A 12,232-nucleotide genomic window follows, 5' to 3' on the forward strand; every position below is an offset into this window, starting at 1 on the left:
CGTGTCCCACTCTACTGTCAGTGGAGAGAGCTGTATACCACTCTACTCTCTGCGGAGAGAGCTGTGTACCACTCTGCTGTCAACGGACAGAGCGGTGTCTCACTCTGCTCTCTGCGGATAGAGTTCTGTCCATTCACCTCTGTGAAAAGTCCCTTTTACTGCAGCATATTGCATAATTATATGTTATTGCGTTCCTTCCATATTCTGTATGTTTCCCGTATTAATCATCACACCCTAATACACAGGTTGTTGTCAGTGCTTCATTTGAGTCAGTGGTTACAGGTAAGACACATCACACTAATTTTTGTTGGAACTAAACTTGTTTTCCTCATTATAGTCTGCTCCACATCAAAACGATGAAAGACACACAGGAGATAGAAAGAAAAAAAAACAAGAGAAAAACCCAGGAAATATGAGGTAGAAAGCAGAAACCTGCTAGAGTAGGATAAAGAGGCAAAGAGTGTCTGGTGGTGAATTAAAGAGGCATCAGGTGGAATCAAGACTACACTGCATTGGTATTCAGCGCCCGATACTCAGTAGTGTCGGCTGCACCCCTTTTACAAAGTAAGCACTGGTTCTTATTAACGAAAGCCAGGTGATTATCAAGCCTGCTTCTTATATAACCATGCCCTCCTTTTTCTCTCTGCTTTCCATTCCACCTTCCCCCACAGCGCTCCCTCTCGTTTCTCTCCCTTGCTACTTCCTCCTTGTGTTGTGTCTCTTTTTTTCATTTTCTTTAATATATCCTGCACCTCGCTCTCTTCTTCTTTCTCTCATTTCAGTTTATAAATTACTCAAATTCACTATTGCTTTATCAGCACAGCACAAGTTGGGGGTCGACACAGTTTGATGGGGTCCCTCCACTATTATCTAGAAAAGGGACTCAGTTCCACCTAGCTCCTTAGCCTGCGACTGGGATTGGGATTTCTTACTTTGTGCCTCAGCACTGCAGACACAGGCCTCAGAGTGTTTGTAACTATCCGTCCCACTAGCAGCGTCCCCTTTATTTATTTGTGTGAGTGGCGCAAGAGAGGGACAGAAACTTGACAAAATTAGCCCTTCTATTGCTGTAAATGTGAAACACTTTGGGGCTTAGGGGCTAAATAAAGAATAATGTCAGGAAACAAATGCAAATTAAAAGCAAATTTTATTTATCTGCTGAAAACTGTTCAAAAATGTAATTTCCAAGTTCCCCATATCTGTTTAAAAATATTTACACTTTGAGTCATTTCTGAGTTTAGTTACAAACTGATAGTGGGAAAAAACATGATGTATAAAAACGGAATCCAAAAACTTCTTTTTACATTATTTTATGTTTATTGTTTTTAAAACATGCCATCGACCTTTCATGTGAAAATTATTATAAGGGCCTGACATCACTTCTTGTGACGTCACTACATGTGACGTCCTTGTGATTTGCATATGATAATGGGCTCCTTTAGTATTTTCCTTACTTGTGCCCTGTTATTGGCATGACATTGGTCTATAGCTACTAAAAATAAATATATAAATTCACAGGTGTTCAGCCCATTTCGCTGGTGATGTCATACCTTGACATGTATTCAGCTGCTTCTTCTATTTTAAGGTGAATATAGATCACCTGCCGTTCCCCCTCCTTCCATTTCTCTTTCTTTTTCTCCCCCTTTCTTTGTCTCTCTCGCTTACTTTATCTCTCCTCTTCTCTATCTCCCAAACACTCCTGTTAGCTTTAGCTTCATGAATCTCACTGCCACTTCTGGCATTCATACGACAAATCCTTCAGCACATTTGAGAACAAGGGACAATCAGTGTGGAAGACTAGTTGCTGAGAGTGCAACGGATTGTCCTGGTACATATATGCTTTTGATGTGGGATTTCACTATTTCACCACATTCTTAAACCAGTGTCTGCTGCTTACAGTTGCTCAATTATGGTAAAAAGTAGAGTTTAGCAAGTCACAAAATGAATAGGGAGAGCCAAGTCGGGGAGGAGCCAAGGGTCACACTTAGTTATAAGGTCCGAGCTGATCAATCAACCGATAACAGTGTGTAAAAGATTCAGCAAATGTTACTTAAAAACAAGGTATATTTTTGTATTTATAAAGTTTTATATGCTCTTTTATATCTAAAAATAGGTTATTTCTTGAACACCTTTGTTTCGCTTTAGTTCATTACATATACTGCAGTGGCATTTGTTAATAGTAATACATACATTTTACCAATGAAGCTTCCATCTCCAGAGCCCTGACATGTCCACTCTGGGTGAGTTGGGTTTATAGGTTTTATCACTAATCCCACAAGTTAGCTGAAAATACCATTGTTAGTCCCAGTATTGTTCAGTGTTGCTTTTTACAGGAAGTGTGATCAGGTGCAATTTAATTTTTTCTTTGTATCTCTTCTTCACCAAATAAAAATCAAGAATGTTTCTTTTCTTCTAATCCACATTGTGCTCGCCTCCAACTGTGTATCTTGGTGCATCATGATGCTTTGCTTTGTGTACGCAAGTGAGCAATCTCTGGAAACAAACACTTTTATAACTTTGAAAATACTGTTATCTGTTTTTCTTCTTTACTGCTAGTCGGGTCTTCTATCAAAAGTCCTTCACACTTTCAGCGCCCTTCTATGTTTTCTCCCTGTGTGTTCGCTGATGACTTTGTAGCTCTGATAATCAATTAAAGCTCTTCCCACATTCATTGCACTTGAATGGTTTTTCTCCTGTGTGAGTTCGCTGATGATACCTTAATGCTGAAGAGAAGCGAAAACTACTGTCACATTCACTACAATAATAGGGTTTTTCCCCCGTGTGTGCTTGCTGATGACTCTGAAGTTGTAATAACCAACTAAAGCACTTTGCACATTCACTGCACTTGAATGGTTTTTCTCCTGTGTGAGTTCGCTGATGGCACCTTAATGCTGAAGAGCTGCGAAAACTACTGTCACATTCGCTGCAATGATAGGGTTTATTACCCGTGTGTGTTTGCTGATAACATTGTAGGTCTAATAACTGTCTAAAGCTCTTCACACATTCACTGCACATGAATGGTTTTTCCCCCGTGTGTGCTCGCTGATCACTTTGTAGGCTTGATAAATGACTAAAGCACTTTGTACATTCAGTGCACTTGAATTTGATTTTCCCCTGTGTGTGTTCGTTTATGTGTTTGAAGTTGTGATAACTGACTAAAGCACTTTGCACATTCACTGCACTTGAATGGTGTTTCCCCTGTGTGTATTCGCTGATGTGTTTGGAGGTTTGATAAGCAACTAAAGCACTTTGCACATTCACTACACTTGAATGGTGTTTCCCCTGTGTGTATTCGCTGATGTGTTTGGAGGTTTGAGAAGCGACTAAAGCTCTTTGTACATTCACTGCACTTGAATGCCTTTTCCCATGTGTGTCTTCGCTGGTGTCTTTGAAGGCTTGATAACAGACTAAAGCTCTTCACACATTCAGTGCACTTGAATGGCTTTTCCCTTGTGTGTGTTCGCAGATGTCTTTGTAGGTCTGATAATCGACTAAAGCTCTTCCCACATTCATTGCACTTGAATCGTTTTTCTCCTGTGTGAGTTTGCTGATGATTCCTTAATGCTGAAGAGTCACGAAAACTACTGTCACATTCACTACAATGATAGGGTTTTTCCCCCGTGTGTGTTCGCTGATGAATTTGTAGGGATGATAATTGACTATAGCTCTTCACACATTCACTGCATTTAAATGGCTTTTCCCCCGTGTGTGTTCGCTGATGGCTTTGAAGCACTGATAATCGACTAAATCTCTTTAAACATTCACTGCATTTAAATGGCTTTTCCCCAGTGTGTGTTCGCAGATGGCTTTGAAGCAATGATAATTGGCTAAAGCTCTTTACACATTCACTGCACTTGAATGGCTTTTCCCCTGTGTGTGTTCGGTGATGTCTTTGTAGGTCTGATAATCGACTAAAGCTCTTCCCACATTCATTGCACTTGAATCGTTTTTCTCCTGTGTGAGTTTGCTGATGATTCCTTAATGCTGAAGAGTTACGAAAACTACTGTCACATTCACTACAATGATAGGGTTTGTCCCCCGTGTGTGTTCGCTGATGAATTTGTAGGGATGATAATTGACTATAACTCTTCACACATTCACTGCATTTAAATGGCTTTTCCCCCGTGTGTGTTCGCTGGTGTCTTCGAAGGTTTGATAACTCATTAAAGCACTTTGCACATTCAGTGCACTTGAATGGTTTTTCCCCCGTGTGTGTTCGCTGATGGCTTTGAAGCACTGATAATCGACTAAAGCTCTTTAAACATTCACTGCATTTAAATGGCTTTTCCCCTGTGTGTGTTCCTTGATGTCTTCGTAGGCTTGATAACTGACTAAAGCTCTTCACACATTCACTGCACTTGAATGGCTTTTCCCCTGTGTGTGTTCGCTGGTGTCTTTGTAGTTCTGATAAGTTACTAAAGTACTTTGCACATTCAGTGCACTTGAATGGTTTTTCCTCCATGTGTGTTCACAGATGACTTTGAAGCACTGATAATCGCCTAAAGCTCTTTACACGTTCACTGCACTTGAAAGGTTTTTGTCCTGTGTTCGTGTGCTGATGAAGCTTGAGTATTGATGACAAACTAAAGCTCTTGCTGCATGTGTATGATTCTTCTTTCTTGGTTAGTGTCTGGGGGTCGGGTATATATTTGTCTACATCTCTTGACTGTATTTCCTGATGGGCCAATATGGCTGATAAAGCACTTGTGTTTTTCTCACACACTTTATATGTGTGTGGTATTTTACACATTTGATTTCTGTTTTAACAATAAAATGCAATAGCCACCAAACATTTGCCACACTCCTAATACTCCTAATTAGAAGCTGTCTTTGTAGGTGATTGTGCCTTTAGATTGGATTATGGCTATGCACGCTTGCGGGTAAAGATGTATCTTCCTTTTGGCCAGTGCAAATTGCGATAGTCTGTTGTATTGTAGATACAAGAACTCCTCTTTCCTTTACCCGTCAGTTGTCTGGCTCCGCTCTGTTGTGCTTTTCTCTGGCTGTTGTGAGTTACCCAGAAAGAGCTTACAATTCACCTAGAGTACTAAATGATGGCTTGTCATTATATTAGAAAACAGAGCTCTGCCGTAATCACATCATACTGATCCCACGATCAAAGCTGGTGTTGGACTCTTGTTTATACAGGAGGTTGTTGGTTATTGTTGTTGCCTTAATTTTGTAGTGGTCATTTCTTCGTCTCATGGCATGAAGGTGCACAGCTCAGCCTCTTACAATCACTGAACTGCCCTTGATGTTTCATCCGGGATCTGTCTGTTTATGTGGAGGTTCCTCTGTCGCTGACTGCACTGATGTTTTGCTGAATACTGTAGCTCATTATTTCTGCTATTATTGAAGACTTACAACATTAGCTTCATTATAGATGGTCATTTCATACATTCAAGGATGGTTTTCTGTTGGGTGTAAAGATATTTCAAATTACTACCATCCAATGAGAGTGGAAGAAAAGAATAATAAGTGACACGTACTGCACAGAAGTGTAAATAAATCTACCATTATCATTCCATGTACCATTGTCTTACTGATGATGTTTCCACATGGATGTTTTGCCGTCTATCAAAGCAGCTTCTTCGTTGAAAATCTTACTCAACAGTTTGTTTTCCATCATACCTACTTACCTATTTACTGTTTCTGACCTTACAATATCTCTGGCAGACATGTTGTGCTGTCTGTTGCTACATAAATAGGAAGTAGATTCAAACTGCAGGAAGAGTGCAGTGTTCCTTGCAGTCAGAGGCCAGGCACGAGGACAATCTGGCGCAAACAATGCAATAGCACGAGGAGAATCTGATGCAAATAAAGCAATAACACAGGTCATGCACTAGAAGGATTTTATGCAAACAATGCAATGCAACAATTCAATACAATGGAGAAAGGAGTTGGCCTAATGACTAGCGCGGTCGACCTCAAATCTGTGGATTCGCGTCTCGGCAAGGATGCGCAACATCCTGTGATTCTGGGCAAATCACTTAATCTCCTCGTGCCTAACAAAAATTAATGTGTCCTCATGTAATGCAACTGGTGCTTGTGTAAAGCGCTCTGATACCCGATACCTTCGGGTCAACTTTGCGCTATATAAAACTCTGCTAAAAAAAAAAAATGCAATAACATAGGCCAGGGACTTGGAGAATCTGACGCAAACAATGCAATAAAATGGGCCAAGCACTAGAATAAACTGATGCAAACAATGCAATAACACACGCCAGGCACTAGGAGAATCTTATGCAAACAATGCAAGAACACAGGCCAGGCACTAAGGAATCTGATGTAAACAATTCAATGACACAGCAGGCACTAGGAGAATATGATGACAACAATGCATGAACATAGGCAAGGCATTAGGAGAATCTGATGCAAGCAATGCAAGAACACAGGTCAGGCACTAAGAGAATCTTACGCAAACAACGCAATAACATAGGCCAGGCACTAGGATTGATGTAAACAATGCAATAACACGGACCAGGTACTAGAAGAATCTGATGCAAAAAATGCAAGAACACAGGTCAGGCACTAGGAGAATCTTACGCAAACAACGCAATAACATAGGCCAGGCACTAGGATTGATGTAAACAATGCAATAACACGGACCAGGCACTAGAAGAATCTGATGCAAAAAATGCAATAACACAGGCCAGGTACTAGGAAAATCTTATGCAAGCAATGCAAGAACACAGGTCAGGCACTAGGAGAATCTTACGCAAACAACGCAATAACATAGGCCAGGCACTAGGATTGATGTAAACAATGCAATAACACGGACCAGGCACTAGAAGAATCTGATGCAAAAAATGCAATAACACAGGCCAGGTACTAGGAAAATCCTATGCAAACAATGCAATAACACAGGCCAGGCACCAGTGCTGATGCAAACAATGCAATAACACGAGCCAGGCAATAGGAAAACGTAACGCAAACAATGCAATAACACAGGCCAGGCACTAGGAAAACGTGGCACAAACAATGCAATAACACAGGCCATGCACTAGAATAGTCTGATGAAACAATGCAACAACACAGGCCAGGCACTAGGATTGAGGCAAACAATGCAATAACACAGGTAAGGCACTACGACAATCTGATGCAGACAATGCAATAACACAGGCCAGGCACTAGGAAAATCTGATGCACACAATGCAATAACACAGGCCAGGCACTAGGGTTGATGCAAACAATGCAATAACACAGGCCAGGCACTAGGGTTGGTGGAAACAATTCAACAACACAGGCCAGGCACTAAAGTTGATGCAAACAATGCAATAACACAGGCCAGGCTCGTGGAGAATCTGATGCAAACAATGCAATAACACAGGCCAAGCACTAGGATTGATGCAAACAATGCAATAACACAGGCCAGGCACGTGGAGAATCTGATACAAACAATGCAATAACATAGGCCAGGCACATGAATAATCTAATGCAAGCAATGCAATAACACAGGCCAGGCACCAATAGGATTGCACCCAGTGGAGTTACTAACAGAAAGTGTTCCGTGTCCACCAGCAAGAAAACTTCTATTCTATCTGTAAGTTCTCTTGAGAGGTGAGCATGTAATAGCTGGCGGGATCCAGGGTACTGTGTGGACAAGAGGGTGGGAGGGCAAAGACTAGTTTTATATGGACTGAAGCATGGGCAAAATGAGCAATATTTTAGGGAAGTATTACCATATAGTAAATCATGCAGAGTCTGTTTTTTTTTGGCCCAGGTATGGGATATTACATACCAAGTGGTGTCAGAGAGATTATAATCTTCCCTATAAGTGGCATCTGCTCTACAAAGAATTTCAATACAAGGAGTGACTCTAAAAAGCAGCGGCGGGGCATGCAGTGAGAGGAGAGAATGCACATTGTCACTAGCGTTATGGAACAGCACACAACTTTAGAGGCTACATAGATACAAGGGAGACACCTGAAATGGGCTCCGCACCTCACATGAATCCAGTACACGAAAGCGCCTTTACACAGAGACCAAACATCGTTGGTGGGTCCAAGGGGAGAAGGAGGGGCTCAGAACACAAACATAGAAAGAAGAGCTAGTAGGTGTTCAGGGACATGTTACTGGAAACTGACTACTCTAGTCAGTAGTTTCATGGACTGGTTGTGGGGACGATAGTCCCCTACAACAAGCAGCTTTTGCTCCACAGCTAAAAGAAAGGACTCAACCTTCTTACTATTCATTGAATCTTTATTTCGACATTTTTTCAGTCATAAAAGATTACAGTAAAACAGTGTACATGAGCAAAAAACATAAAATTATGATTTCATAAAAGCAGATTATCAAGCAAATTATGCAATCACTGTGAGAAGTTGGCCCGATATGCAACGTTCGCTATTCTAGCGACCGCTATGTATCGTTCCAACGACCCTTATGGTGTTTGGTTGTAAGTCAACCTATAGACCAGCTATCCTAGTAGCGTGGATACGAGCAGTCTAAGGCTAAAGACTCGAGAGGGCGCGTTAAGCCAGCTGTTTACCACACATGTACCCCTTGAACACCCAGTGAAAGGACACCACACAAGTGTTATGAAAATAAACAGTATATTTATTAAGAATCACAACAGCCCTGTACTCTTTATGAGGACAGGGTACTAAGCACAAACCAAATCTCTTTAGCAAATACTTCAAGTGCACAGTTTAAAGACAAGTGTCCGAGGACACGGAAAGGTTAAGGCAAGTCGGAAGCGAGGGACTCGGGACCCTAGAGTAAGGAGGCTATGCAGGCACCGAAATGCCGAGTTACCTAGCCACGAGGGCTGCGGCTGCACAAGTCTTACAGGCGTCGGGGTCTTCGCTGACGAGCCAGGAGCCGGAAGAAAAGGAGTTGCTGGCCGGCGACCAGTGATGAATAGTTCGTAGAGATCCAAGCCTGGATCGGAGATCGATGAAACCTGAAAGCAGAGGGGACCAAGTTCGTACTACTAGCCAGTAGTCAGAGGGTACCAGGAAGGCACCAGTTGGCCGTCACCTCGACCAGGTGAGTGGGCGACGCTAGGCTCTGCAGTCTCACGGACCAGGAGGCGTTGTCGGCGACCACGGTGGAGGTGCGAGCTGTCCCACGACGGATGTCGCTGTCGGCGTCTTGAGTGGACCAGGAGGGTCCGGGGTGCTTCTCAAAAGATGGAAGCAAGGGCCAGTCTGGAGCAACCAGACCGGCAGTGTTGATTCTTGGTCGTCGTCACAGAAGGGCACAAGCCAGCGGCTAGTGACCAGACAACGTGCTGAGCAGCGAGCAGAAGGGCCCCACGCAGATCGTGGAGATACTGGGAGGCTGCACTTCGGTGCTAGAGCGGCTCAGGGTCGGGGCTTCTCGGACCCCAGAGCACTCACCAGAGAGTTATCTCGATGGTCGTGCTGGTTTTTAAGAGCGTGCAGGTTCTGATGATGGCCGGTCCCTCGAGGTCTCGTCGCACCCACAGATCACAGCTGAGCTGATGACGTGGGTAGAGGTCAGAGGTGCCAGGGAAGCCGGTTCTCGTCGAGCTGGGCCGTCGGATTCCTTGAGGAAGGACTTACAGCAAACCGCAGAGTTCTTAGATGGTGCCCGCTGATGCAGGGTGACTACTCCTTAGTCACAAGGGAGAAATCTTAAGAAGAGTCTTGAAGTCCTTTCGTAGAAAGTATTCTTGATTCAAAGATGATCTAATTTGGAAGGGTCCCCGCTCCGGCCTTTATCCTAAAGAAAGGGGTGGGAACATGACTAGGTCCTGCCCTAAGGGTGGGACCAGGAAGGGGGGTAGTTACACCCCTCTCCCCTGCCGGACTTTCCCCAGGCCAGGGCTGTCGCCCCTGGAACTGGTTCTAACCGGCAGATGCGTAGTGAGCACCGGGGTGCCACTCCGCAGTCACCTTCTCGCAAAAGCCCTACCTACCCAGAATACACAAACCCTGTCTGGGACGGTGCGAACACCGCCCTCGACAGGAAACCCTTTGTCCAAGTGCTCCTCGCTGGAAGGACTCCCAGCAGCAGGAGGTCAGACTTGTGTCTGTGGTGGCAGCATCCATTTTGTGGAACTGAGGCCTTCGTTAACTTTAACCGGGGTTCACAGTTACGTACATGTCGTGTCCCTCTAGAAGGGCGGGATGCTAACCTCGTCGCCAGAGTTGGTGAGAGGACAGCATCCCGATTCGTATGACACCTTACTCGACATGTCTTGATAACGCGACACCGAAGTTACCGATATGGTACGCGTTATCATGGAACAGCCATTGGGTCTTGATTCCGCAAGCTGCAACCGGGCTCGGCTCGGGCCAGAGCTTAGTTCACGCGAGCCCATGCACTCTGCCTTCAGGATTGTCAAGGCCTGCCATAGGAGTGACTGATAGGGACTCGGGTGTCCATTGGAGGGTTAGATATAGGGCTACTATATCTACAGCAAAGGGTGATTACACGACTTTGCCCCAGCTGTCATGCAGCCAGTTGTGTCAAATTTAGGAGGCCAGTCAGGGGTGGCATAATACATGCTGCAGCCCCTGGCGGCCCTGGATACACCTACGCCCTGGGTTACAGGGTCTGATAAGGTGGCCCAGTACCAATTGGTATATGCACCTAGGGTACATCTTGTAATTTAGAGAGAGAACAGCCAGGCTGTGGGTCTGATTGGCAGGCCCACAGCCAGAGAAAGTCGTAAACCAGTGAAACAAAAGCGAAAAATCCGGGTGATCATGGGATTGCAGACCCTACTCTCCTACATGACCCCCCCCCAAACGTCGGAACAACTAACTAACCTTGACCAGGTAAGTCTTCTTGTTCTAAGTGGAAATATCTGGAGAGCCCATCGGCATTGCCGTGATCAGTACCAGGTCTATGTTCCACTGTGAAGTCCATCCCCTGTAGGGAAATGGACCACCTAAGCAGTTTGGGGTTTTCACCCTTCATCTGATTTAGCCACAAGAGGGGCTTATGGTCGGTCTGAATCTTGAAGTGAGTGCCAAACAAGTATGGCCTCAGCTTCTTCAGGGCCCAAACCACAGCAAAGGCCTCCCTCTCAATAGCTGACCAATTCTTCTCTCTAGGGGTCAGCCGTCTACTTATAAAAGCAATGGGCTGGTCTTGACCATCAAAATTCAGTTGAGAAAGAACAGCTCCCACACCCAACTCAGAAGCATCTGTTTGGACAATGAATGGTTTGGAGTAGTCCGGACTCTTGAGGATAGGCGCCGTGCACATGGCCTGCTTTAGGTCATCGAATGCTTTTTGACAGCTCGCTGTCCACTGAACCTTTTTTGGCATTTTCTTACTTGTCAGTTCATTTAATGGTGTCACAATGGACCCATAGTTCCTGACAAACTTCCTGTAGTATCCAGTCAGGCCCAAGAAAGCTCGAACCTGAGTCTGGGTGGTTGGAGGAGCCCAGTCCCTGATTGACTGTATCTTGCTCTCCAGTGGCTGAACCTGACCTCCACCGACAAGGTGGCCCAGGTACACAACCTGTGTCTGCCCTATCTGGCACTTGGTGGCCTTGATAGTGAGACCTGCTGCTTGCAGTGCCTCTAATGTCTTCCGCAGGTGGACCAGGTGATCCTCCCAGGTGGAGCTAAAGACAGCGATATCGTCAAGATACGCCGCACAGAAGTCATCCAGCCCAGTAAGGACATGATTCACCAACCGTTGGAAGGTGGCAGGTGCATTTTTCAGACCAAAGGGCATCACCACGAACTGATAATGCCCACCAGGGGTTGAAAATGCTGTTTTAGGCTTGGCGTCCTCAGCTAACCTGATTTGCCAATACCCAGCTGTCAGGTCAAACGTACTTAAGTAGTTGGCCGAAGCCAGCCTATCAATAAGCTCGTCTGCCCTTGGTATTGGGTGGGCGTCAGTCTTAGTGACTGCATTGAGACCCCTGTAGTCTACGCAAAACCTCATCTCTCTCTTACCACCCTGGGTGTGAGGTTTCGGCACTAGAACTACGGGACTAGCCCAAGGGCTATCCGAGGGTTCAATGACTCCCAGCTCCAACATTTTCTGCACCTCACTTTTGATGCAGTCTCTGACGTGATCAGGCTGCCTGTAGATTTTACTCTTTACGGGCAGGCTGTCACCAGTGTCGACCTCGTGGGGGCACCAATCGGTCTGACTGGGTGTCAGAGAAAACAGATGTCGGAACGACTGAAGAACCTGTTTACAGTCGCTCTGTTGATGGTCGGAGAGGCTGCCGCAAAAGACAACACCATCTACCGAGCCATCGTCAGGATTCTGAGAGAGCAGGTCGGGGAGA

General features: G+C 44.9%; 1 protein-coding gene across 1 annotated transcript; it reads right to left on the reverse strand.

Annotated features, from left to right (window-relative positions):
* Positions 1-2,939: 2,939 nt before the first annotated feature.
* On the reverse strand, positions 2,940-4,462 carry LOC147737383 (uncharacterized). The gene has a single exon (XM_086927909.1). It carries the CDS (start codon positions 4,460-4,462, stop codon positions 3,089-3,091), a length of 1,374 nt encoding a protein of 457 aa, XP_086784035.1. The 3' UTR covers positions 2,940-3,088.
* Between the last annotated feature and the right edge of the window lie 7,770 nt (positions 4,463-12,232).

Source organism: Lissotriton vulgaris, chromosome 1_1 (assembly GCF_964263255.1).
Source record: "Lissotriton vulgaris chromosome 1_1, aLisVul1.2, whole genome shotgun sequence".
In the NCBI taxonomy this organism is placed as follows: domain Eukaryota; kingdom Metazoa; phylum Chordata; class Amphibia; order Caudata; family Salamandridae; genus Lissotriton; species Lissotriton vulgaris.

Coding starts and splice junctions, on each gene's coding strand:
- LOC147737383 (XM_086927909.1), bottom strand. CDS start 4,462: ATGGAGGAAAAACCATTCAAGTGCACTGAATGTGCAAAGTACTTTAGT.